The sequence below is a fragment of the Pleurodeles waltl genome, chromosome 4_2, assembly GCF_031143425.1.
Source record: "Pleurodeles waltl isolate 20211129_DDA chromosome 4_2, aPleWal1.hap1.20221129, whole genome shotgun sequence".
Lineage (NCBI taxonomy): Eukaryota > Metazoa > Chordata > Amphibia > Caudata > Salamandridae > Pleurodeles > Pleurodeles waltl.
In genome coordinates, this window is record NC_090443.1 from 429,303,676 (window position 1) to 429,331,253 (window position 27,578).

A 27,578-nucleotide genomic window follows, 5' to 3' on the forward strand; every position below is an offset into this window, starting at 1 on the left:
CCTGTTTGTTCAGATAATACATCGTTGTCATGTTGTCTGTTTTGACAAGAATGTGTTTGTGGGTTATTATAGGTTGAAATGCTTTCAGCGCTAGAAATACTGCTAGTAGTTCCAAGTGATTTATGTGAAATTGTCTCTGCTGAGTGTCCCATTGTCCTTGGATGCTGTGTTGGTTGAGGTGTGCTCCCCACCCTATCATGGAGGCATCTGTTGTTATTACGTATTGAGGCACTGGGTCTTGAAAAGGCTGTCCTTTGTTTAAATTTATATTGTTCCACCATTGAAGCAAGGTGTATGTTTGGCGGTCTATCAACACTAGATCTTGAAGTTGACCCTGTGCCTGTGGCCATTGTGATGCTAGGCACTGTTGTAGGGGCTGCATGTGCAATCTTGCGTTTGGGACAATGGCTATGCATGAGGACATCATGCCTAGTAGTTTCATCACTAATTTTACCTGTATCCTTTGTTCTGGGTGCATGGCTTGTATTACCTTTTGGAATGCCTGAACCCTTTGTGGACTTGGAGAGGCAATCCCTTTTGTAGTGTTGATTGTTGCTCCTAAGTATTGTTGTATTTGACACGGTTGTAGGTGTGACTTGTTGTAGTTGAGTGAGAAACCTAGTTTGTGAACACCGTTGTTGCATATTGGTTTTGATTAACCAATCGTCTAGGTACGGGAACACGTGTATTTGCTGCCTTCTGATATGTGCCGCCACTACTGCCAGGCATTTTGTAAAATCTCTTGGCGCTGTTGTTATCCCGAATGGAAACACTTTGAATTGGTAATGTACCCCTTGGAATACGAACCGTAATTACTTTCTGTGGGAAGGATGTATAGGTATATGGAAATATGCATCCTTTAGGTCCGGTGTTGTCATGTAGTCTTGTTGTTTGAGCAGTGGGATCACGTCTTGCAGTGTCACCATGTGAAAGTGATCTGATTTGATGTAGATGTTTGGTGTTCTGAGATCTAATGTAGGTCTTAGAGTTTTGTCTTTTTTGGGTATGAGAAAGTACAGGGAGTAAACTCCTGTTCCTCTTTGATGAATTGGTACTATTTCTATTGCATCTTTTTGTACCAACGCTTGGACCTCCAGTTGTAAGAGTTCCATATGTTGTTTGGACATGTTGTGTGTTTTCGGTGGGACATTTGGAGGGAATTGTAGAAATTCTATGCAATAACCATGCTGGATAATGGCTAGGACCCACATGTCTGTTGTTATTTCTGTCCAGTGTTTGTAGAACTTGGTTAGTCTCCCCCCCACTGGTGTTATGTGTTGGGGATTTGTGACGTTGAAGTCACTGTTTATTTTGTGGAGTTTTGGGACTCTGGAACTTGCCTCTACTCTTTGGGAATTGTCCCCCTCTATATTGTCCCCGAAAAGTTCCCCGCTGATATTGACTCTGATAAGTTGGCCTTGTTTGTGAGGTTGAGGGTTCTGTGCTCTGTCCCCGAAAGCCCCCTCGAAACTGTGTTTTTCGGAAAGTGCCTCTGCTCTGTGGGGAGTAGAGTGTGCCCATGGCTTTAGCCATATCTGGGTCTTTTTTGAGTTTTTCGATAGCAGCGTCCACCTCCGTCCCAAACAACTGCTGTCCGTTAAATGGCATATTCATCACGGCTTGTTGTATTTCCGGCTTGAATCCTGATGTACGCAGCCAGGCGTGTCTCCTTATGGTCACTGCTGTATTTACAGTCCTAGCAGCTGTGTCCGCTGCGTCCATTGCTGACCGTATCTGATTGTTCGAAATACTCTGTCCTTCCTCCACCACTTGTTGTGCTCTCTTTTGGAACTCTTTGGGCAGGTGTTCTATGAAATGCTGCATTTCGTCCCAATGAGCCCTATCATATCTAGCCAGCAAGGCCTGGGAGTTGGCAATGCGCCATTGGCTGGCTGCTTGTGCCTCAACCCTTTTCCCCGCAGCGTCGAACTGGCAACTCTCTTTGTCTGGAGGTGGTGCGTCTCCTGAGGTGTGTGAGTTCGCTCTCTTGCGAGCTGCCCCTACTACCACGGAGTCTGGTGTTAATTGCTGCGTGATGTACACAGGGTATGTTGGTGGTGGTTTGTACTTCTTCTCCACCCTTGGAGTAATGGCCCGGCCCTTCACAGGCTCCTGAAACACCTGTTTGGAGTGTTTTAGCGTTCCCGGTAGCATAGGGAGACTTTGGTACTGGCTGTGTGGTCGATAATGTGTTAAATAAAAAGTCATCCTCGATGGGTTCTGCATGCAGGGTGACATTATGAAACACCGCTGCCCTTGACACCACCTGTGTGTATGCTGTACTGTCCTCAGGTGGTGACGGTCTCGCTGGATAACAGTCGGGACTGTTATCTGATACTGGCGCATCATAAAGACCCCATGCATCGGGATCATCCTGACTCATTCCGGTATGAGTTGGGGACTGCATCATTGGTGGAGTGACTACCGGGGATGGTTGTGGTGAGCTTTGTGGAGATGGTGGCGGGGTTACTTGTTTTGCCACCTTTGCCTGTGGCTGCTTGTCTTTCTCTTGGAAGGCAAGTTTTCTTTTCATTCGAATTGGGGGAAGAGTACTGATCTTTCCTGTGTCTTTTTGTATGTGGAGCCTTCTTTGAGTGTAATCTGGCTCTATTGACTCTAGTTCCTGCCCGAATCTGTGTCCTTGCATTTGTGAGGACAGGCCTTGTTCTTCTGTGTAGGAACTTGATTTTGGTTCCGATGCCAGATGTTCCGGTATGGAAACCTTTTCGGCTGTCTTTTTCGGTTCCGACAACACTTTTTTTTATCTTCGGCGTACAGATCTCTCGGTGCCGACTTGTTTCGGTGTCGCCCTCTCGGTGCTGAGATTGCTCTGACCCGGTGTCTCGGGCTCGAGTCTGCTCTGTGCCGGTATCTCGACCGGAGTCGGATGACTTCGACACATGCATGCCCTTTTTCGGTGCCGATGGTCGGTCACCTACTTTTCGGGTTAAGCCATGGCCTGCTGGCGGTGGCGGTGGCGTCCCCTGGGCTTTAGTGCTTTTCCCGTGAGTTTTGTGTACCGACGTCTTACTCACGGTTTTTGGCGTCTGTTTGGGGTCGACCTCGTCCGAGTCCGAATCCTCGATGGAAAAGGTTTCTTCTTCCTCTTCCAAGTGTCTTTGTCCTGTCGGCGCCGACGCCATTTGAAGTCTCCTTGCTCTTCGGTCTCTTAACGTCTTTCTGGACCGAAACGCTCGACAGGTCTCACAGGTATACGCTTTGTGGTCTGGAGACAGACACAAATTACAGACCAGATGCTGATCTGTATAAGGATACTTGTTGTGACATTCGGGGCAGAAGCGGAATGGGGTCAGTTCCATTAGCCTTGAACATGCACGTGGTCGGGCCCGACCAGGCCCCGCCGGGGAATCGAAAAACCCCGAAAGGCCACCGGAGCTCTTCAAGATTCGGTGTCGATCTGTTGTAACTAACCCGATACCGAACGCAAACAATACCGTCGAATTTTCTGAGATTTTACCTAACTTTCCGAACCAAAACGCAGAGCGAAAAGGAACACGTCCGAACCCGATGGCAGAAAGAAAACAATCTAAGATGGAGTCGACGCCCATGCGCAATGGAGCCGAAAGGGGAGGAGTCCCTCGATCTCGTGACTCGAAAAAGACTTCTTCGAAGAAAAACAACTTGTAACACTCCGAGCTCAACACTAGATGGCGGGATGTGCACAGCATGTGTATCTGCAGCTACACATGCCATCGAACATTATATATATATATATATATATATATATATATATATATAGAGAGAGAGAGAGAGAGAGAGAGAGAGAGATATTACACACACACAGAAATAAATCTATGACAGTATTGACTGATTTCTAACTTTAAAAAAAAAAAAATTAGAGACTTTGTCATTTTGCACTGCAGCTGTACTGCTGTAGAACATGGCTTAAAAGAAACTCACACATTGACAAAGTCAACAGATCTCGCATGCTTGTTCCAACTTACATTCGTTAGTGTTTGATTTCAACAATTAGATTCTTTGGGAAAACCACGAGCGATGATAACTGACGACTCCTGGCTGAATTTGGGATGGTCTGTTTTTCAGAAATATACAGCATTCTGGGTTCACTCACTGGTTTCACACTCCTTTATCCCACAAACTGAAAGTACTTAGAAACCACAAAACCGGAAATATTGACTTACCACTTAAACTGGAAAGAGATACATTTTTGTACAACTTTGCCCGTTCCTGAAAGCTGAGACAACAGCATTTTTGGCAAGCAAAACTTGAGTTTATATAATTTTTTAAAGAAAAAAAAAAAAAAGATTTTCTTGTGCAGCACTTTTTTACATTCTTCCTCAAAACACGTTTTACTACATTTTGGCTTTTATCTTGGTTGCCTCCAGTGTAATAAAAAACACAAAGGTACCTTTAGAATCCACAACATTTAGGTAAAGAAACTCAAATTTAGCTTGGATACATTTTGTGTGGGAAAAAAAAAAAAAAGTTGATGACGACCTAGGTTTGAGCTGCCCAAAAATCAAATAAGTGGCTCAGTACTAGGGTGAAAAAGCCTCAGTTCTTAAGGGGTTACTGCGTGATAGTGAAATTCACATTAGTCAAAACTTTACTATTTCTGTGGCTAGGCTAAAAGAGGGGCTCTGAGGATCATTACACCATTTTATGACTGCTCTCAGCAGAATGTGGAAAGCGGCGTCCTGAGTGAACGGCGTACTAAGTAAATAATCTCAAAGACATGACTGGAGAGTATTTGGATCACTTCTATTCTAATGCTGGGACAGATGGATGTACACTGAACGTGGCCTTCGTATTCTCCCATTTTCTGGGCAGCTGGAATGACTACAATACGGTTAGGCACACAGCAGAATGGCAATGTCACTATCTGAAGAAAATAGAAAGGTTCCTGCAGCTACACTTACTACAGAAGGCAACAGCACTGAAAAAAATAATGAACTGCAGGTAGTGTGGAGGTGGGATCAAAAATATATAGTACTCCAGGAGAAAATAGGAAATGGCAATCAACTCCACTGCCTGCGCTTGGGAAGCATGCACGGTCTATTCTGCAGCATATGTCAGAAATACTCTGTGTGCTTTGATGCAAGCTCAATCACTTCCTGATTCTAATCCTTACTTGCTTTCCTCTTGTAAGGAGAGGTGGGTGGCAGGCATCTTTTAAGAGGAGTCATTGGTGCTCGTGCAGAGGCAGAAGCCCGGATCACTGGGTCTGGCAGACCATTAGTGGAAGAGATCCCAGTCTGGTGAGGCCACACGGTTGAAACCATGCTAGGGGAGTTGTGGAGTGGCTACAACCAAGGAAAGGTACTCATTTCTGGTGACTGCACTGCTGATCACTCGTAATGGTATGTACTACTAAGAAGGGCTTCAGGAACGTGTATACGGGAAACTGGCTCTCCCTGGGAGTTAAGCAGAGGTCTGTGTATATCTGGTATAGAGTCCAATACAATATACCTATCCTGTATGTGTGAAAAAGCAAACAGGAGGCTTAAGATTTTCATCATGTGTTGGATCCAGTCAGTAAGGGATACTGGCCCATCTGAACAGACATTGCACATTAAAGGGGTACCTACTTCTGTAGAGGGTTACGTCTGTATTTGACAATCACACAGTCTTTTTGGTCACAGAGCCCACAAAGCCTGAATCTGCACCTCTGAGGACAACTGGCTGCAAAGTAAGGCACAGACAGGGCGAGACAGAAATAATGCTGGACTACTCGCCAGCTGCACATAAAGCCTAAAACAAAAAGGCAGTCACCTACTCCACAGAGTAGAGTTTTGCTGTCAAACAGAACAGGGCAATCCTTTGAATCTGGTCAGTTAAGTGCAAACAAGTAAGAAATGGACCAGAGGTGCACAGGTGAAGGCTGCATATACGACTTGTGATGTCAGCTCTGGCCTTACTACCTGCAGTTCTGTCATAGGTGGCTGGGACTACTTGTAAGGTGGTGACAATTCCACACACTTGGTACCCTTGCCTTGGATACCTATACAATTTCATGCTTAAAATTGAATACTGGCAGCAGATGTTTTTCGCAAGGGGTACCACAGAACTGACCTTTGCCAGGACAAGTATTTACAGAAAAAAAGGAAGAAATTGAGAAAGTCATTATACATATGCACATAATACAGCTCAAACAATTATGACTGAATTTACACACATCTTCTAAACATTTCCATAAGGAATACCACACACAACACCAATAAGTGCCTTTGCTTCTCATTGTTCAATATGGTAGTTAGATGTCTACAGATCCCATAAGACTACAGTGGATAAGTTGGTACCGGAATCTGACGCAAACCACTATTCACATGTATGTAAGGCATTTCAAAGCAGACCTCTGAAGCACATAAGGACTTCTAATACATGAATGATACTAGTTATGGCACCTCTGTTTAAGTGAGGAGTTCTATGGTCCATGCTTAGACAAGGGCATAGGTTGTTAAAGTTCAGGATCCGTTTTACCCAAGCAGAATTACCTGGAAAGCAGGGGCTCAGAAATGTGTCAAAATATGCCGGCCAAAGACTTGAACATTAACAACCATTGTAGTACTCCGTTTGGGAGACAAAATCTTAGAATATAACCTGGAATAGAAGGCTGTTCTACAGTGCCTTTTTATGCCTAGGGAGAAGGATTATGACGAATCTGCTCTGCTAAAGAATCATGAGGCCACGGCTGAAAATAATTGAGGAGTTGTGGTACTAGGTGCTGGTTCACAAGAATGGATTCAACTAGATTAGGGCAGGTGTTGTATCAGTGCTCAGGCAGACTCTTCAAAAGAACAAGCTCACATGCAGCGATTGCTTGCCCCCCCATGCTTCCATCAGTATATCCCACCAGATCGTCTGCCTACCCCCTGTCGAAATACTTACTGGACCACAGAATGTTGGCTTGATATGAAGTCGTACTTTGGGCCATAGATAAATGGGACTCGGAAGTAGAAAAGTAAATAGATGAGTAAGGGACCAGCATACTCAGTCAGAAAAACCTAGAGAGAGAGCAAGTGCACATAGAGTAAGGTGTCAGGAAACCAACAGAGTGAACAAGTAAGGGACAGGGAGAAGAAACAAAACACAAGAGCAGGTACGAGAGAACGCAGGGGGATTAGGACATGTGGAAACGTGCAGGGAGTCAGATAGTGAGCATGGTATCAGAAAATATGCAGAAAACGATGTGAAAGTGAGCAAACAAAGTGTTCCTGGTTTAAAAAGGGCATCACGAGCGAGAATTAGTAGAGGGTTCTGTAAAAAGGGCGAGCAAGGGATAGAGTTATTTGACAACAGAATCTGCACACATAAAAATGGCACCGAGTATGATCTATGACTCACTGAGAAAGTCTTCTGAAGAGAGGAAAAGGGCCGTCATTAGCAACGTACTGTATCAAAAGCATGCGCCCTGAGAGAATACGATTAAAGCGGAGGAAATATCATTATTCTTTCTGTCGGAGAAAGGCAAGGAAGAGAATCCGAATCAAAGCTGTAACGATAAGCTAGAGAGAGAAGAGGAAGTACTTCTTGAAGGTGTGATGGGGCAATGTCTTGAAAGATGGAAGAACATGTAACAAAACAGTAGTGGAGATAAGGTGTTACGTGAGTAGTCCAAGACCTTACCTTCACCCAGCTAATCTGTGCCCCTAGGTCTCTGAAGTATAGAGTGGCGGTGGTCCCCACAGGCAGGTTCTGCAGAATGTCCTCATCCTTAAGTGATCTTCCCTCTGGAAAGACAATCCAGATAATCAGAAGTGGACATCACCAAAGCCAACATTCTAGCCCTGGTGTCTCACCCAGCATCACATCCACAGTGGTACTGCAGTACCACACGCAAAACACAATCCAGCAAAGTGCCAGCGATCCTTGCCGAAACCAACAATACAGCCCTAGCATACATCACCACAGGTACTAAGTCCGAAGACCAATATCATTAAAATCTTTCAATGACCTTGTTCTTTAAAAAAAAAAAAATTCAAAGTAATCTAAGATGGGAAATGAAATATCGTAAGACAATAATTACTGTGTAACACGATTTGGCTCTCCCCAGAACTCCGCAATCAAAGTTACTATTGGCGTAAAAGCGGCACGTTTATTGTCTTTATGGGTTTGCTCAGTGTAATATGTTAAACACAAATTGTATATTGTATTGTGATATTATGTTTGTGTAAAATCATTATCTAATAAGAATCTCAATCGCTTTGAATTTTCTGTTGGGTACGGTTTTATTTTCATAGTAAAATGTGAAATATATATAGGTAAATTATTTCCTAGAACCGCCTTGGCTTCTATATGGTTTGAATGCCCAATGTTCTGAGTCAGTAGGGTTGCCCCTGCTGTGGCTAACTGGTGCACTATACAGCACTGTTCTCAAAGTGACTTAGGGGTATCTATCGTCTATCAAAAAGTAACAGAATTTCGAGGTCTCACTGTCTTTCCTTAACCACTCTCCCGTTCCCTCTGGCTCTCTCCTACTCCAGTCCTCACACTGCACTCTCAAATACCTGTAATTCTCTTTCCAGGCATACCAATATGATGCCTAATGCTGGCTACTGAGACCAAATATTGCTGTTCCTGGTGAGAACCTAGCATTTGGAAAAGATCACTCCTCTCACAAGCCACATCCCACACCTTCTATCTTACTTCCTCCACTTTGGCTCTACTGGTGACTCTGTTCCATTTCACTTATCTAACCCAACACATCTCTTTAGTGAACTGAAAACAGGGTGGCATAAAATGATATACAAATAGCAAGCCTACTACATTATCACTAATGTGTTTAAAAGAAAATTCCATATTTGCTCATTCTTATAAGTGCCTCCAGCAATTTACTCTGTTCACACACAGGAGCATAAAATGTCAGGTTGAGTACTTACTGGGGTCGAGCCGCAGAGACTGCCGCGCAGCGTACCACTGGGGATCTAAAAGAGAGAAGACAATTGTGACATGCCCAATGCAGGAGGCCAGCACAAGTAACCATTCCAAAAAGGAACATATGTTTTTCTTATACCTACAGGATTTAGTGAACATATTTTTAATCTCAGCAATGGTGGCATTTGGCTCAACCTGGAAGACAAGAAAGGAGGACACATGAGAAAACCCATGGCTCACGCTCACACAACCTCTAGCAAGAGCCACAAAAAACAGACATTTTACAACAGACTCTACCACAGTCTCCAGCAGGATACCTAGGAGGAGGCTAGAGTGATACAGCGAGGACGAAATCCCCCCAGGCTCCCTTCAAAGACCAGAAACAATTAGCCATACACAACCAAGACCCAATTTCAACCGACTTCCATTAGATCTAGGAAGAAGCAGTACCAATACTGCAAGGACATCCTTTTCAGACTCCAGCAGGAAACTCTGGTAAAAGGACTCATGATAAAGGAAGGACCCCGTGTCCTCACACTCAAGCTAGCCCAGGGAAACAGCAGCCCTGATAAAGCAAGAATCTCCTTAACACAGACTCCCAGGAGAACCAGAAAGAAGAAGTCATAAGACAAGGACACCCTCTTCCTCCAGCGAGATCAAGTAAGAATCAGACATAATACTCTAAGTGCCTCCTTCCTACAGACTCCAGAGAAAACTCAATGTAGGTGACGCAAGAGCCCATGACCTGTGACACAAATGTGTATGTTACTGATTGAGGGTGTCTCTGATAAAGGGCCCTCAAGACTGTTAATTAGCCACAAACCAGCAGCTGTGCCAATTACATGCAGATTCAGTCCATCCTTGCTGGTGGCTCATGGCTCTAGTGTGACTATTCCCATTACTCAAATCCAAACAAGGCATGACCATTACAATCTGGGGTACACTCACAGATCAACAGCTTCTGTGTGAGTCCTTTTGTGCTTCAATGGAGCTATTAATATTTTTGAATTCAGTATATCAAAGGGACAACTTCATCACCAAATGGCTAAAGTACAACTCCTGCGTGTCTGTGGCCTTGCACGGAAGTTCAATGTGACATGCTGCCCCTTTAGAACAGGTAAATAGTTGCTGCAGTGACTTGGCTCCATGCCTTATCGATGCATTACAACCAACCTTCAAAAGTTGGCAGTGTAAGAAAATTCTAATTTGTTTAAACTAGTGGTACCCAAATTGTGGATCTTCACCCGCTGGCGAGTCGCTAAAGTCCAAGCAATAAAGAATCCTTTAAATGCTGTATTTATCTTATCATATTTACTGTGCTTCAAAGACACAGGTTCAGTGTCAGGCTATGTCTTCTGACAAATTGCTGCTTATTTGTTTAACATGGAGATTAGCATTTGCAAACTCACTTTGGAGTCAGGCAAAGAAAAGTAAAGTGAATTATGTGACAATCTTGCCAAGGTACAGGGAGTATCAAAGGATAGGCTGGACAATATCATTTTTTTGTTTTAAAACACAAAATATGCATACCTATAAATGAACTGAACAAATTCAGCAGTTAGGAAAGCAAAAATGAAGTACTGTGTTTTTTTTTTTTTTTTTAAATCTGATGTGTGATGGAAACAAAGGTTTTAATAGGATCAAAACAAATCAAGACGTTTTATTGATACACAAATGATAAAGATTCACTGAAGCCCAATTTACATACATTATCATTCTGTGCCACATAGTTTATCAATAAAATTGTATCTGAGTAAATTCTGTGGCCATTTCAATGGAAAATGCACTGTCTGTAAATAAGGGTATGCTACCACACGATTCTTTAGTTACATTAAATTGATATATATCTCCCACCTTCAATCCATTAAAGCTGGGTCGATCGCAAATGTTTGATGTCCTAAACATTGGGTGTGGCTCTGAAAAACTTGGGAAGCACTGATCTAAACACATTCAGTGGAACAACATGAAACTGAGCTGCCTTCAGACTCTGTTAGTTCAGTTGAGAGGGTAGATAGACCAAGTTCAGAGGAATGGAGGAAGGGAACAAATGATTATTGCATTATATATAAAATACCTACTCCACAGGACTGTTTTCATGTACACTGAAATACAGGAAGTGGAATCTCTATATTGGCCAATGAATCTTATTCAAAGTGCATAGTCCAGAATCCCTTTGAACATACATTATGTGGCAGACGAAAAAGAAGTCTCGATCCAACGAGTCGTTCTCTTACAACACAGATGTTCTCTTACCTGTAATCCTAGTTCTTCAGGGGAATCTCCATTGATAACCATAAGCACTGAATAAGCTTGCCCACATGTGTGGATCCCAAAGCACTTTTTCCAAAGTCACATGGTGTGTAGTATCTCGAACTTCGCAGCCCTTTCAAAGTAAGGTAATGTGATAAAACTATCATTTAGCAGCCTACAACAAAATAGGCTATAATACGTATTCCATTGATTTAGTTAAAAAAATAGAAGAAAATATGGTAACTCATAGGATCACTAAAGAAAAGTGACAATTTAAAACATCCTTCCCAAAGCTGTTTAGTTTTCCTTTATTAAAAATGATAGGGCAAGGAAGGGCAATGCAACTGTATAGGCTGCAGCAATGTAAGAAAGAAAATAGAACACTGGGCATTTAAGGACACCCGTACCTCCAGTGGGACACCTGTACCTCCGGTATCCCATCATGTCCTATAGGTGGCAGTTGGCTCACTTCTTTATGATACAGAAGGTAACAGAAAAGTATAAACCAAACTTTATCTCTTTCATTGAGGAGGAGGAGGAGTTGCTTATGATGTCAATGGAGATTCCCTGATGCAGAACTAGCAATACAGGCAAGAAGCCATTCCTTCTCCTTCAGGGATTCTCCACTGATAATCGTAAGCACTGAGTAGAATAGCTAGCTCATCCCTCAAACTGTGAAGGGAGTGAGTTAGCATAAAAACTACTAAGAAAATAGATTTGTCAAAGAGGCGTGTTCTACTTGGGCATCTGCTCTAGAGTCCAAATCGAGGCAATAGTGTATTGAAAAGATGTGACCAGATCACAGAGAATGGAATATTTCTCAGTAAAGCAACAGTAGCCATTTTAGCTTTGGCTGTATAGGGGTTTAGCTTTCCAGGTAAGGTTTTGTTAGCTTTCTGGAAGCACAGGAGTATGAAAGAGAATATACATCTAGATAGTTTACAAACATTTGTTGGACTTTCTCAAGCTCTTAGCTTTGTCGTCATAAAACTTTAACACCCTTCTCACATCAAGAGTGTTGAGGGTCTGCTCTGCTGTAGAAGAGGGATTCTGATTCTGAAGGTAGGTAAAGGAAAACATTGATGGACATGAACATTTGATACCCATTTATGGAGGAATCTGGGATGTATTCTCATTACTAACATATTACTGTGAAATGCTGTGCAAGGCTTGTGCAAACAAAGGGCTTGAATTTCACTAACCCCTAGGTCTGAGCTTATAGCAAACAAGAAACACTTTTCATAAGTACTTTTGGGAAGTCATATGTGAAGATTAAATAGACTAAACGTTTGTTTCATGTATAATAAGAATACACAAATAAGGTACATGTGATCAATGACTTGCCTTAGTTCCATAACAGCATTGCCATCAGTGCAGGAGTGTTTGTTTATGTTTAAACAATCACTTTTAATAAATATATTACTAAAGCATAATGTGGTAGAGCACTAACATTTACAGACAGAACATTCTGAAGAAATGTCCAAAACCCTTCCCACTAACTTGCAGATGTACTGATAAAATGAAATAGTGTATAAACAATCTGTGAAAATTGGGTTTCGGAAAACATATTTATCATTTGCACATCACCACGTAAAGTGTTCTGATTTGTGTTCATCCTATTAAAATATTTTGTCATCACACAGAAGTACAAAAAATGATTTTCACTACTACTAAACTACTACAACTACTAAACTACAACTACTAAATATATTTTGTACTGTTGACTTAGTTATTAAATATTGTTAGGAAAAATCTGACACCCTACAGCCTTTCACTTCACACTGTTTTTACAGCAGGTAAGACAGTTCACCTTACATGATCCTGGAACTCTGCAGTCAGAAGGATAAGTAACTGTAAGAAGACAAACTGACTTTTGACCTCTGTCTCTGAACACAGAGCAAATGTGACAATATAAGAACAAGATTTAAAGGTGTTTTTATTGCTCCTTCACTTTTTGACTGAACAGAACACCTGTTCTTTGTCAAGTCGCCAGAAGGGGCGAGTAAGTCCTAAAATAACACAATCTGAAAATATTACCCGCCATAGTAAGTAGTTTGAGGCCAAGACAGTAAAACGCGACTTTAATCTAGACCTAAAGCGAGGTCTTGCATGTCGGTTACAAGACCTGGAATGTTTAGTCGAGGTGTCCCTGCAGCAGGTGCTTAAATAGGTCCAGTAGACATGGCTGGAGGAATTTCCACAGGAATTAAAAGGAAAGGGGAGAGGTCTTTGAGGTTGGCTGAGGAGGACGTAAAGAAAGTGGTGTTCCAGGTGGTGAAGAAGGAAAATACATAATAATGAATGGAGAAGCCGGTGTGGAAGGTGAGTAAGCCCTGGAGTACTCAGTCTTATTTTGATGGAAGCCTGCAAGTTTTCATCCCAAAGGTCATGCAGCAGTCTTCTTTCCCACAGTATAAAAGCATCTTGATGCCGATGGTCTCCTTCACCTCGATGCAAGCACATAGGTGCTGCAACACTTCTTGACGTTGAACGGGGATGTTGTTTCGCATCTTGCCTCCTCTTTTAAGATCTCTCCCTACGGGGAACACATTTACTCATACTTTTCCATTTCTTATAGTTCTTAATGTCTGCCATTTTTATTTATTCAATAAGGTGTTTTGTAAAGCGTGGTGCACTGAAAATAGTTCACATCACTAAGTTAATCAAAGGCATAATAATGATGATTACAGCACATTATATTTTCAGTCTAGAGCTCACAAGTAATTTTCATTGTTAGCTCAAGCCACAAGGGAGGCTGACTAGAGACATGTTCTTCCTCGACTATTTTGGATTGCACACCTCACCCACCGGAGGCAGTCAGGGAGAGCGTGAAGCATCACTATCCCAACTAAACTTTTGAAAGAACTGCGCTACCTGGTACTGAGGACAACATAAAATAATTATTGTATGCGACCATCCCTGTGTGCCTCTACCAAACCACCCCAAAATCTTTCTTCCGTACCACTTGTTGACCTCAACATCAATTTCTTTAAATTATAAAGCTGTCCTCCTATGAACATAACCCACAGGTAAAGCAAAATATTGAGGATAGAAGCTGAAAATGGAGTTCAAGTATGAGGGTTCTTGCAAAACAAAACTTACCTGTACACTGTGGTTCTCTAGCATTAATATATTTCATAGATTCACATGCTTGAATGTTCTCCCCTTATTCTGATGGGTTCATGTTTCCCCACTACTATAAAGAGATTGCAAACCTGAAACCACAGATTGGCTTTGACAGCACAGGCTCAAGACACGTTTTAAGCAAATAGTGTGTCAAAAAGTGATTTATAAACTTAAGCTTCCACTTGTAAGGGTATCTAACTGAAAGCTGATACACGCAGGGTTGTTAAATGACCTGTCAGTATCTACATGGTGGAGACCTGATAATCTTCTAGAAGACACCATAAATGTTGAATTTCAGAACATGTTTCACATCAAAGTTGTGAAGTCTCCTCGACAGAGGACGCTGAAGCCTTCAATATATACCTAGGCCAAATGTGTTAGTGAACTCTGCCTTACAACAGTTGCATTCAATATTAGGATTCTTTAAAGCTAGGCCATGTGTTGTTCACCAAAACAGCTTATCGTCTGGCAGTCATTATTTCCCACACATAAATAACCCTCTCACACACCCCTTTGTCCGTTGGCCAAATCGAAGATAACCATATTGCTTTGTAATTTGAGAAACTCTCTTTACTTTTAAGGGGTTTAAATGTTTTGAGTTTTGTATGAAAGGCGTAAGCAATACAAAACATGATACGTCCCACTCCCCAAGAAGCAATTATAGAACATTAACCATCACCCCAGAGACACTCAATTCACACCACCCACTTCTCACTATGCCTGCCTAACTGAGCAGAGGCCACTGGAGAATACATTCAGCAATCAGATGATCGCACAGTGTGGAATTCCTACAATGAGGCAACAATCTAGGGTATCACTTGGCACATGCCATTATTTGGACACCCAAAACTAACACCTGTCAAATCATTACATCTTCCTGGGGTCCCCCTCCGATCGTGGGGCATTCCAAATGTCAAAATTGTACGTGGTGTCCTTTAATTTTTAATACGAAAGATTTGTGTGGGCACCAAGGTCTTTCCTTTGAAACAATTTAGTAATTGCCGCACTGCAAATGTCATCTATGCTATTCACTATTCTTGTGAACCTTTGTACATACCACACCAATGATAAAAACATGCATTATCCAACACACTTGTCTCATCAGATGTAGGACTGAAAATGCCACACTAGTTTCCCATTTTACGTCTATGAATCACACAGAAAATGACTTTAGGTGGCAGGTTATTGATCAACCTACTCTCCTCCTACGGGGTGGGGATCCGACACAACTTTTATTGTGTTGTGAATGCCTTTGGAAAACCCGCTGTGATTTTCAGAAAATGTCTGAACACTCTTGATGAGTGGAATGGAATGGTTTCTTACCTGTAACTCCAGTTCTCTCGTAGGGGTATTTCCATGATAGTCATAAGCACTGAATAGTTCCGCGCGCCTGCGGGGACCCCGGAGCACTGGTGTGAAGTATATTCTTAAGTGCAAATACCAACCCTTTGAAAAAAGGTTTGTCAAAAAACACTTAAGAATAACACTGTGCAGCCTATGTGAACAGCTACACAGGCCAAATTGTTAAAAGAAAAAACAGTTATAGTGTAAATTCTCGTTTAAACATCTATTTATTTTATAAATATATTAACAAATACATTCTCATATTTTATTTACACCTCTCATGAGAATAAAACAATGCAGGGCAGTGTAGCCCATAGGCTGCCATTATACAGAATGAAAATAGAGCTGTGCCTTTAAGAAAGTAAAGTCTTCCTGTTTCCCATCATGCACAGCAAAAGGCAGTTGCCTCAGTTCTTTTTTGGAGGCTTGTAACCTGACCTGAAGAAACAAAACATTTGTTGGAGTACCAACCTCGATAATATTCATGTTCTATGTCAACTCCACCGGGGAAGAGGGAGGGTTGCTTATGACTATCATGGAAATACCCCTACGAGAGAACTGGAGTTACAGGTAAGAAACCATTCCTTCTCTCGTAGGGGATTTCCATGTATAGTCATAAGCACTGAATAGAGTAGCAAGCCCATCCCCATAACCGCGGTGGAGTAGACAGAAGAATACTGAGAAAAAATTAATCATGCAAATAAATTCTTGAGCAAGGCCTGTCCAACCTGCGCATCTGCCCTAGCGTCTGTGTCAAGGCAGTAATGCTTAGTAAAGGTATGGACCGACTTCCAAGTGGCAGCCTTGCATATTTCTGCCAAAGGGACATTTCTCATCAAGGCTGCAGTAGCTGCCTTCCCTCTAGTAGAGTGGGCTTTTGGCCTACCACCAAGGGATTTATTTGCTAACTGATAACATAACATTATACATGAAACAATCCACCTGGATAAAGATTGTTTAGACGTGCCCAACCCTGTTCTAACTGGGCCATAGTTAATAAAAAGCTGTTGTGATTTCCGTAAGCTTTTTGTCCTGTCCAAGTAAAATTTCAAGACTCTCTTTACATCCAGAGAGTGCAGAGTTCTCTCAGCAGGAGTAGTTGGATTTTGAAAGAAAGTCGGTAATGAAATTGTTTGGTTCACATGGAAGTCGGAGACTACCTTAGGTAAAAATTTTGGATGAGTTCTCATTACCACTTTCGCAGAATGAAAAAACGTGTAGGGTTCTTGAGCGCAAAGGGCCTGGATTTCGCTGACCCTACGCGCTGAAGTGATTGCCACTAGAAAAGCAGTTTTCCATGTGAGATGCTGAAGTGATGCCTTATGTATTGGCTCGAATGGAGGTAGCATCAGACGCGATAGGACAACATTCAGTTCCCATGGAGGAGATGGTCTTCTAATGGGAGGAAAAAACTTTTTTAAACCCTCCAGGAAGTCCTTAATAACTGGGATTTGAAAAAAGGAAGTTTGTGAGGGGCTCTTTCTGTATGCTGTTAGAGCCACCAAATGTACCTTTATTGATGACAATTGTAAGCCCGATTTTGCCAAACTTAACAAGTATGGCAGAATAGACTCCTCTCCGCAGGATATCGGGTCAATGTTGTTGCCTAAGTACCACACGCAGAATCTCTTCCACTTGCTTGCATAAGTGGATCGTGTGGAAGGGCGCTTTGCATCTTTCAGGATTTCCATACAATCCTGAGGTAAGTTCAAGTGTCCATATTGCACTAGCTCAGGAGCCATGCTGCCAAACTCAACGATGAGAGGTTGGGATGGGACATCTGCCCTCTGAACTTCGTGAGCAGGTCCGGACGATAAGGGAGCCTGATGTGTGGTTTGAGTGACCGGTGAAGAAGGTCTGGGAACCACCATTGGTGTGGCCATTCCGGAGCAATCAGGATCATTTTGGACTGAGCATTGGATAACTTCTGGAGGACCGCCGGAATCAGGGGAAGCGGCGGAAAGGCATAAAGAAATGCTCCTGACCAGCTTATCCACAGGGCATTCACCCAGTGTCCCTGGATGGTAATATCTGGAGGCGAAGTTTTGGCATTTTTTATTTTCTGGGGTTGCGAATAGATCTATAGAGGGGGTACCCCATAGTGCGAAAATGGAATGAACGACGTCGTCGTGTAGAACCCACTCGTGGTTCTCGTCCATTACGTGGCTGAGAGCATCCGCTTGAACATTCTGGATGCCCGGCAGGTGAGTTGCTACTAGCGACATGTTCCTGGCTACAAGCGAATGCCAGATTGTCTGAGCCTCTCTGGATAAAATCCTGGACATGGTGCCTCCTTGTTTGTTTACGTAGTACATAGTGGCCACGTTGTCCGTCTGGAGAAGGAGAGTTTCCGCTCTCAGAGAGGGAAGGAAAGCTTTGAGCGCAAGGTGGACTGCACGAAGTTCCAACAGGTTGATATGATAGAGACTCTCTTTCTGTGACCACTTGCCTTGGACTCGAAGATGTTCCATGTGCGCTCCCCATCCGAGCAGTGACGCATCTGTTACGATGGTTTGAACTGGAGGCCGATGTTGGAACGGAATCCCCACCAAGAGATTGTCGGGTAGACACCACCACTTGAGGGACTGTAAGGCGTGGGGAGAAAGGAGGACTTTGCTCTCCCATTCGTTCATTAGTTGACTCCATTGATCCTCCAGGTTTTCCTGTAATGGTCTCATATGGAGGCGAGCATTGGGAACGAGATGGATACAAGACGCCATCGAGCCCAGTAGAGAAGCTATTACTCTTGCAGTGGTCTGTGGAGTCTCTTGCAGTTGTTTGCACTTTTGGAGAATCGATAATCATCGTTCCTCCGAAGGAAACACCTTTCCTAGATTGGTATCTATAATGGCCCCTAAGTAATGCAACCTCTGAACAGGTGTTGCTGTGGATTTCAGGAGATTTACTTGAAGACCTAGCCTCTGCAACAGCTGTAGAGTCCATTTGAAATGTTGTTGTGCCTCTAGATAACTGGAGGCCTTTATGAGCCAATCGTCTAGATAGGGGTAGACAAATATTTGATGTTTCCTCAAGTGGGCGGCTACCACCGCCATGCATTTGGAAAAAGTCCTCGGCGCTGATTTGAGGCCGAAGGGCAGAACCGCAAATTGGTAATGACGTTTTCCGACGGTGAACCTTAGGAATTTTCGATGTTTCTTGGTCACCGGAATATGAAAGTAAGCGTCGCAAAGGTCTATTGCACAGAGCCAGTCGCCCTGACGAAGATGTGGGTAAATTTGGTGCAAGGATAGCATCCTGAATTTCTCTTTGCGAATCCACTTGTTTGCTGTCCTTAGATCTAAAATGGGACGAAACTCTTGCTTGTCTTTTTTGGGCACAAGGAAATACCCCAAATAAATCCCCTTCCCTTGTTGGCTGATCGGGACGGGTTCTATGGCTCTTTTTTGTAATAGAATGGTGACTTCTAACTGAAGAGCTTCGAGGTGTCGGCTGGTTGTTTTGGGTGGAACAGATGGTGGAGGACTGGTGAATCTGAGAATGTAACCATGTCTCACAATATTCAATACCCAGGCGTCTGTTGTGATGCGTAGCCACTCGTCCAGATGATTTGAGATGGATACTTCCCCCTACCGGAGTGGATAACGGAGGAGGGGGAAGCGAAGATTCAGGGCTTCGACGCGGGAGCCTGTCGAGTTGCCTGAGTTTGAGGTGTTGAACGACCCCTTGTCGACCTTCGTTGTGTGGAGAAACCCCTATGATGCTGCTGCTATTGCTGGGGACGTGAAGACATCCAATGTGGAGTCTGATACCTGTGGGTGAACAGTCTTCGTTGATATGGGCGGAATACCTTTCGCTGTTCTTTCGGTCGTTCCATGCCTACTGCTTTCAGGGTATCCAGCTCAGACTTCATTCTGGCCATCTCGTCATCGGCATGAGAGCCGAACAAAGTGGAGCCTGAGAAAGGTAGATTTTGTATTCTCTGCTGTGCTTCAGGTTTAAGCGATGTAAGTCGCAGCCATGCATGTCTCCTGAGCGCTATTCCGTGAGCATAGTTATGTGCGGATAGTATCGAAGAATCCACCGCAGCACTTATAACTTGGTTAGAAACCATAGCTCCCTCGCCCACGACCTCCAGGAAATCTTCCCTTTTGTCCTTAGGAAGATGCTCCGCAAACTGCAGTACAGAGTCCCAGAGGGCTCGATCATATCTCCCTAATAGAGCAGTGGCACTGGCTGCTTTCATGGTGAGGGATGCAGTAGAGCATACTTTTCTTCCTGCAGTATCGATCTTTCTGCTCTCTTTATCTGGAGGTGAAGAGGAAGACGGTGACGTAGAATGCAATTTCTTTGCTGCCACTATAACCACAGAGTCCGGTACTGGGTCCGACCTCAAGAATAGAGGATCTTGTTCTGGTGGACGGTATTTTTTAATAAGTCTGGATGGAGCAGACTTTGTTGCGGCCGGTGTAAGAAAAATGTCCATTGCCGGTTCAATAAGACCCGGAACCAGTGGAAGCAAAGGTCTTGAAGATGTCCTGTGATGCAAGGTCTCAAAGATTACTGACGTCGATGGAGCCGGCACCGCCAGCGGGATATTCAGTTTGGTTGCCCCTCGCACCAAGACCTCCTGGAATGTATTCACATCATCTATGGGGGACACTCTCGGGGACGGTGAGTCCGATAGGGTTGGAGAGTAGTCCCGTGTAGACGAAGAAGAATGTCTATGATGTGAATGCTGAGATCTCTGTCGTGATTCATGACGATGGTGCCGAGAGGAAGAAGAACGTCTAGAAGAATGTCCAGAACGCCTGACAGATCGCGTTGGAGTCCTCGGAACAGGCTCTGAAGGAGGAGCCGGAAGAGGAGACGTAGGTGTTACCGGTGTCTGCGGCAACGGCGACTGCCGAGGCGAGAGCTGTGGAGACGCTGGAAGCAGGATAAGTGAGGCCGAGGATTCCGATGTTGTATAAACCCTTCTAGGCCTCTTGGATTGTCGACTCGACGTCAACACACTCCTCGACGTCGAAGAGCGGTGACGGCGACCTCTGGACGTCGATTCCTCTCGCCGTGGAGAACCCCTCGACGACGACCCTCGACGTCGTTGTGGTGACGGCGAACGTCTCCGACGGCGAGTACTCTCTCTCGACGTCGATTGTCCTCGCCGTGTCGACGGCGAGCCTGACTCGGATCTCCTCGACGTGGAACGTCCTCGCCGTGTCGACGGCGACCCAGATCCTTTCGACGTCGTGTGTCCACGTCGTCTCGACGGCGAAATGGTTGTCGACGGCGAACGATGTCTTTTCCTCGCCTGTTGGCGCCGTTCCCTGTTTCGACGTCGACGCCCTGTGCCGTTTTTCAGCAGGTCTGGTAGGAGTTATAGAGGAAACAGATTGAGCCCTGGTAGAAGCCTGACCTTCTCCTCGCTCTGTGGTGGAATGGCCACTTTTTCTTCTGTCCTCTCTCGCCTGAAGTCGGATTTTCTCCCTATCACGAAGAGTTCTTCTGGAGAAGGTTTTACAGATGTCACACGACTCTGGCTTGTGGCTGGATGGAAGACAAATTATGCAGACCCTATGTGGATCTGTTTTAGCCTTTTTTCTGCCACAAGAAGGACATTTGTCAAAAAGTGAAGGCATTTCTAAACGAGAAAAACCTCAAAATTCTGTCACAATTTAACAGAAACTAGTAGGAAATGATCACTCAATGTTAAAAACGTCGAGTGAAATTGAAATTCAAAAAGATTTTAAATGAATTTCTGTCACAAAAAACTTTGTGAGGCAGAGCTCAATGCTTCAGGGTCCTGTCAGAAGGAGCCGGAAAAAAGAACTAAGGTAACTGCCTTTTGCTGTGCATGATGGGAAACAGGAAGACTTTACTTTCTTAAAGGCACAGCTCTATTTTCATTCTGTATAATGGCAGCCTATGGGCTACACTGCCCTGCATTGTTTTATTCTCATGAGAGGTGTAAATAAAATATGAGAATGTATTTGTTAATATATTTATAAAATAAATAGATGTTTAAACGTGAATTTACACTATAACTGTTTTCTCTTTTAACAATTTGGCCTGTGTAGCTGTTCACATAGGCTGCACAGTGTTATTCTTAAGTGTTTTTTGACAAACCTTTTTTCAAAGGGTTAGTATTTGCACTTAAGAATATACTTCACACCAGTGCTCCGGGGTCACCGCAGGCGCGCGGAACTATTCAGTGCTTATGACTATACATGGAAATCCCCTACGAGAGAAGACAGGATTAACATTTCACTTGGTCCTTCTAATGCTTGGTCCCTTTCTGCAACACTGTTTCCCATTTGAGAAGTGTTTACGCATTATATGCAATACCGTTTCACATTTGACAAGTCTTTATGCATTATATGATTTAGTTCCAGAGTTGAGGTTTTGCCTCTAGAATACTTTGACTCTCATGTCATTTGGTGTCCTCCTTGTTTATTATGTAAAGAATAACCCTTTTCATGTATACAGTCCGCTTATCTCTTTGCTAAACCATGAACTGATATTCAATGTATAATCCTTTGGTGTCATTTAAGATGTTACATCTCATGATTTATCCTTGCATATTTGTCTCTGTGCTTGTAAATGAGTTACATTTGAAATGGGAGACTGTAAGCCCTTTCTCACAAGGGGATAGCTTTTGGCTTATGTTTTTCCCCTTACTTGTTTGAATGATCATCTTATCTTTAAACATCTGTTTATTTAATATTTTATCTTGATTTATTATTTGTGATTTATCATCCTCATTATGTCCGACTATGTTTCATTTATTACCCTTGCTGCAACCCAAGATCCTTCCAACCCAGTGGTTTTTCCCTCCCCGCCCCGCTTTTGCAGATTCATCCTTTTGTCAAATTAATGATTCCAGAGGGTCTTCTTTTCCCAATTTTGGGTTCCTTAGAATAGTCTCCTTTGTGCACTCAACGGACCCAGTCAACTGAGCGCCACTTTTGATAGTGCCCCTGGGTCCAGCTGCATGCAGTAGCCGTTCTAGTAATTCTTGACGTGCCCATGCATGTATGCCTTTTTATTGCTGGAACTGATTTGCTGGAGTTCCATGTAGATTTACACGGACGGGCGCCTCGCACTGAGGAAGTTTTATTTCCCCAGTGAGTTTTTTTTTACTTTTACATCAAACTATTAATTTTGAAAAGTTCTGACTAGTAAGCGGCCCTTTGTTCTGTTACAGCTACCTTCAGACCTATGACTGCTGCGTTAAGTTGAGGCGCTTTAAGTCTCACTTAACCGCTGAGCTTTTTCTTGTTTGCAACACCCAATTAATTTGACCAAGTTCTGACCGGCTACTGTACCCTCTAATTTACAGCGACCTCCATACCAGCGACTGCTGCACTAGGTAGACGTGTTTCATGTTTCCTTAATTGCCAAGTGAGTTTTTCACATCTCTGTCTTCCCACTCGCATCACTGCTTTTTCCAGCCATGTGACCAGCTGAATTCCTTTTTCCCCCCTTCCTTCAGGCCTTGGGTGGTCGTTCTAATGTAACCCTTCAGCATGCCACACGACATTGTCAGATCTTGTTAGGCTGAGGGTAAGCCTACAACCTCTTGTATACTTTTATGTATACTTCTTCTGTGGGCTTCCAGCTATTTCAATTGTTAGCTTGAGTGTAGTTTAAAAATCCTTACTTGTTAGTGGTCAGTCATGCCTCAGTGTGGAAGCAGGGACCAGCTACTGTATAATTATGCTTGGTCCTGTTTAACTGCTCTGTAACAGACTTATTTTTACTTTGTTTCCTGCTCCTGTCCAGCGAAGCTTCCCTTTTCATTTGCAGAGCATTCTTCCTCTGAGCTTAGGTCTAAACAAGGCTATAAATCAGGCTGTTATCTTGGTCACATTTGGTCTTTGTGGGCTCGCTGCACCCTCTCTCAGCTGCCTGGCTCCTGCCCTTTCTTGGCTTGAATTTTCTTTGCCAAGTGTGCCTGCCTTTGTGCTGAGAGCAAGGGCAGAGGATCACTTGTAACTGCTTATATCCTAGGCACACAGCTCTAAAGGGGGTCTGCAATCCTTAGAAATAATGCCCACTTCTGCTCCATACTGGGATCCCACTTGCAGCTCTATCAGTGCACCTCAGCCGTGCCAGTGCCAGGAATCTGACAGAGCACCTCAGTTCCTGGAGTCAGTACACTCTGCTCCTCCAGTACTGGGACCTCAGGTGCAGTTCCATCTGTGCACCGCATTTCACTCACTCCAAGCCCTCACCCGTGCCAGGAACCCCACACACACTGTCTGCCAGAGCACCTCAGTTTCTGCAGCCAGTGCACTCTGCTGCTCCAGTACTGGGACCACGGGGCAGCTCCTTCAGTTAGCCGCAGTTCACACACTCCAAGCCCTGAGCCGTGCCACTGACAAACTCCACACACGCATGCTGCCAGAGCACCTCAGTTCTTGCAGTCAGCACATTCTGCTGCTACAGTACTGGGACCTTGGGCACAGCTCCATCAGTGCAAAGGAGTTAACACAAACCAAGCCCTCTGCCGTTCCAGTGCCAGGAACCCCACACATGCTGTCTGCCAGAGTAACTCAGTTCTTGCAGTCAGTACACAGTACTGGGACTCCGGATGCAGGTCCATCAGTGCACCTCCGTTCATACACTCAAAGCCCTTAAGCCGTGCCAGAACCCCTAACCCACTGCCTGCCAGAGCACCCCAGTTCTTGCAGTCAGTGCACTCTGCTGTTCCAGTACTGAGACCTTGGGTGCAGCTCCATCCGTGCACCTCATTTCACACACTCCAAGCCCCTCAGCTGTGCCTGTGCCACAGCCCCACAAACGCTATCTGCCAGAGCACCTCAGTACTTACAGTCAATACATTCTGCTGTAATAGTACTGGGACCTCGGGCACACCTCCATCAGTGCACCTCAGTTCACACACTCCAAGCCCTCAGCTGTGCCAGTCCCAGAACCCCACACACGCTGTCTGCCACAGCACCTTGGTTCTTACAGTCAGTACACTCTGATGTTCCAGTACTAGGACCTCGGGTGCAGCTCCATCAGAGCACCTCAGTTCTACCCCTAGCGAGGTCTCTTCCTTTCCTATACTGGGACCCCGCTCACATACAGTTCCATTCTAGCAACTCAATTCTAATATTCAGTCCTACTGCCAAGCCAATACTGGACCCAAAAGAGCAAAACACAGCTCAGCCAGTGCAACTCAAGTCTAACATCCAACGCCACTGTTGATGGGAACCACCACAGCTCCGTCAGAATCCATCAATTCTAATATTCAGTGGACAGTTCTTCTCAGTACTAAGGTTCACACATACGCCCTTCAGGATTCCTCGCTTCTGTGGTTAAGAGGCAATGCCACTCCCATACTGGTCCTGACTCGCAGCTTCACCAGGGCATCTACAGGCTAACACTCGACAACACTGGCAAGCCAATACTAGGTTCCACACATAGCTCCATTAGCATACCTAACTTCTGACCTTGTGTGCATGTTACTATTCCAGTACTGCAGCCAGCCCACATACAACTCGGTCAGTGCACCTCAACCCTAACCTGCAGCGCCCCATTATTCCAATACCAGGAATTCCATGGCACTCTGTTTCTCATTCTTCAACCGCTGCCTTTCTGTTATTCCAGCACTGGGCCAGGAGACAGCTCTGTCTACACCCCCAATCCTGACCTAAAGTGCCCCAATATTACTGCACTGGGGTTCACATACAACTCTGCTAATGCACCTCCTCCTGTTCTGCAGTGTCCCCTGCTGTTCCTCACTCTGACTTCTATTTGAGGATGTGGGGGGAGCTAGTTAAATTTATTCTTAGCTCCCTTCTTTATTTCGGAGGGTCTGTTCACTGATCTCACTCCGTTCTTTCCTTTACTCTGTTTACTCTTAAGGTTCTTTTTTTTTTTTTTATCCCCCATGTTTCTCTTTCCAGCTCTTAAAGTACAAGTTACTTACCTTTGGTAACAAAATATCTGGTAGAGACATATTCTAGTTGCAGGATCCTTACCTTAGAATTTCCCCCAGGCGTTAGACTGGATCCAGAGATTTTTCTTCGAGCAATACCCTTGCGCGTTTCACTCTTTCAACTGTTTATTTCTACTTCTCTTTTTTTATTTCCCTCTTCCTCTTGCTACCTGCTACCTCCTTTCAAAAATCACGAAAACTTAGTTATGTCTTTCCTTGTTTCATTCCTCTCTTTTTTTTTTTTTTTTTTTTTTAAATCAGGCGTGCATTCTTACACTATTTTTTCTCTTCCCTTCATTCTTTCTTTGTCGTTTTTATTTGCTCTTTCCTTTGACTTGGTATTCGTCATTTCACTTTTTTTTTTTTTTAGATCTTTCTTTCTTCCTTTCTCTGGTGTTTTTCTCATCTTTATCTGTTAGTTCACATTTCATTATAAATCTCTCTTTTTCCCATCTGTGTGTGGAAGCCACAAGTTACTTGTTGGGACCCGAAGTGTCAAAGTGGCTTTCCCATTGTGCGTCTGTGGGAAATGTGTGAGTACATACATGCCCTGGTTCTTTTGCTGCTTGTTTCTCTCACCATCTCTTTTTTTTCTGTAATGTTCATTTTTCTCTTTCTTTTCACACTTTTCATTACTTTTTCCTCTCTATCTTTTGTTCGCTAGCTTGCTTCCCCTTTTTTGTCTCATGTGTGTTCTATTTCTTCTCTTAGTTGTGTTTTCATTTTCTCATTCTTTCTTTCCCTTCTTTCTTTGGGACCTTCTCTTTCTTCCTTTTGTCTGTTGTATTCCTTTCGCTACTCTCTTTCTGTCCCATCCACTTTCTCTCCTGAGGCCTAGTTATCAATAGAGCAACAGGAGCAGTAGCACGGGGCCCAGAAACCTAGGTACCTCACTCAACTCTAATTACTGCAGTATTTTCCCACTGAAATTGCAGTCAACCATTTTCCTTTCTTATTCCAGGGCCCATGGTTACATTATTGCCCCACTTGTTCTCTCCATCTTTACCCCCGACTCTCTCTTTCCTTTCATCCTCTAATCCATCTCAAATTATATTTTTGTTATGTTGTTTTGAGCATTACACTCTAATGCCAAAAGTTTATTTCTGATAAAAATCTTTATGATAACCGTATATGTTTTAAGATAGAAGGTAAATTGAAGTGCTTTAGTTAAATGCTAGGCCACTGGAATTATATGGCTGGAAAAGACAAAATTATGAGGCAGGGTTAACCAATTTATGTGGCAAGACAAGTCCAGTTATGAATTTACAATGCCGATAGCGCTAACTCAAGAAAATGTGAGACCTATTGCATTGCAAATGCTTGTTTTCAGTAGCTCCTGGTGATTCATTCTGTTTGATTAGGTGAGTTTTTTGTAACTGAAGACACACAAAGACCCTTTGCCCCCGTCATAGGCCTGACCCTTTTGGGTTAACTTCCAATTTTTCCTTATTTTACTTTGAGCTTCCTACTCTGGGAGTGTGACTGGCTGACACACTGTTTGCAATTGCACATTGGGTATTGTTCACCCTCCATCGACTTTGGGTTTGGATATTATCCCGGGTTTGCACGTGGTATCACATTTTGTGAGGACATATCTTGTTGAATACTTACAGGCATTACCCTTTGAGCCCAGTGATGTGTGAAACTGGAATTTGTTTGGCTCCGGCTAGGACCGTATGGAGGGTAACTTTCTTCATTTGTGTTTCCTGACAACAATCTTCCGCTTTTCTGTGCATCCTTGCCCTGATGATGACCTAAAATACTAGGGTTGAAACACTATCGACATTACCCAGTGGATTATAGGGCTACATGCCTAGGTTCCAGATTATTGGAAACTGATCAATCACTTTTCATGCCTAATAACTTTTGAAATTATTTTCTGTTACGCTGTGTGTATTTATGTTGTTCGCACTTCCTTCTGCTGCGTCACATGCGCCGTTCACGTTCCCTTTCGCACAAGCACTATGCATCCACTTTTTAAACTACAAAATATTTACCTACCATGATGCCTTTTTCGTGTTCAAAATGATAATATCATAATAAAAACTCATAGCTAGGCGCCTCTCGTTTTTTTCTTTTCAATTGTTTTTCTTTTGAA

At 43.6% G+C, this 27,578-nt stretch overlaps 1 protein-coding gene across 2 annotated transcripts in view; it reads right to left on the reverse strand.

The window, feature by feature from the left end:
* Positions 1–27,578, reverse strand: part of TECR (trans-2,3-enoyl-CoA reductase) — a 168,321-nt gene that overhangs the window by 68,401 nt on the left and 72,342 nt on the right. For both annotated transcript variants that reach the window (XM_069231698.1, XM_069231697.1), the window contains 4 exons: positions 9,000–9,051; positions 8,862–8,906; positions 7,609–7,712; positions 6,871–6,986 (listed from right to left, as the gene is read on the reverse strand). In XM_069231698.1, the coding sequence (XP_069087799.1) occupies positions 6,871–6,986; positions 7,609–7,712; positions 8,862–8,906; positions 9,000–9,051 (317 nt within the window). The remainder of the gene's footprint in view (positions 1–6,870; positions 6,987–7,608; positions 7,713–8,861; positions 8,907–8,999; positions 9,052–27,578) is intronic.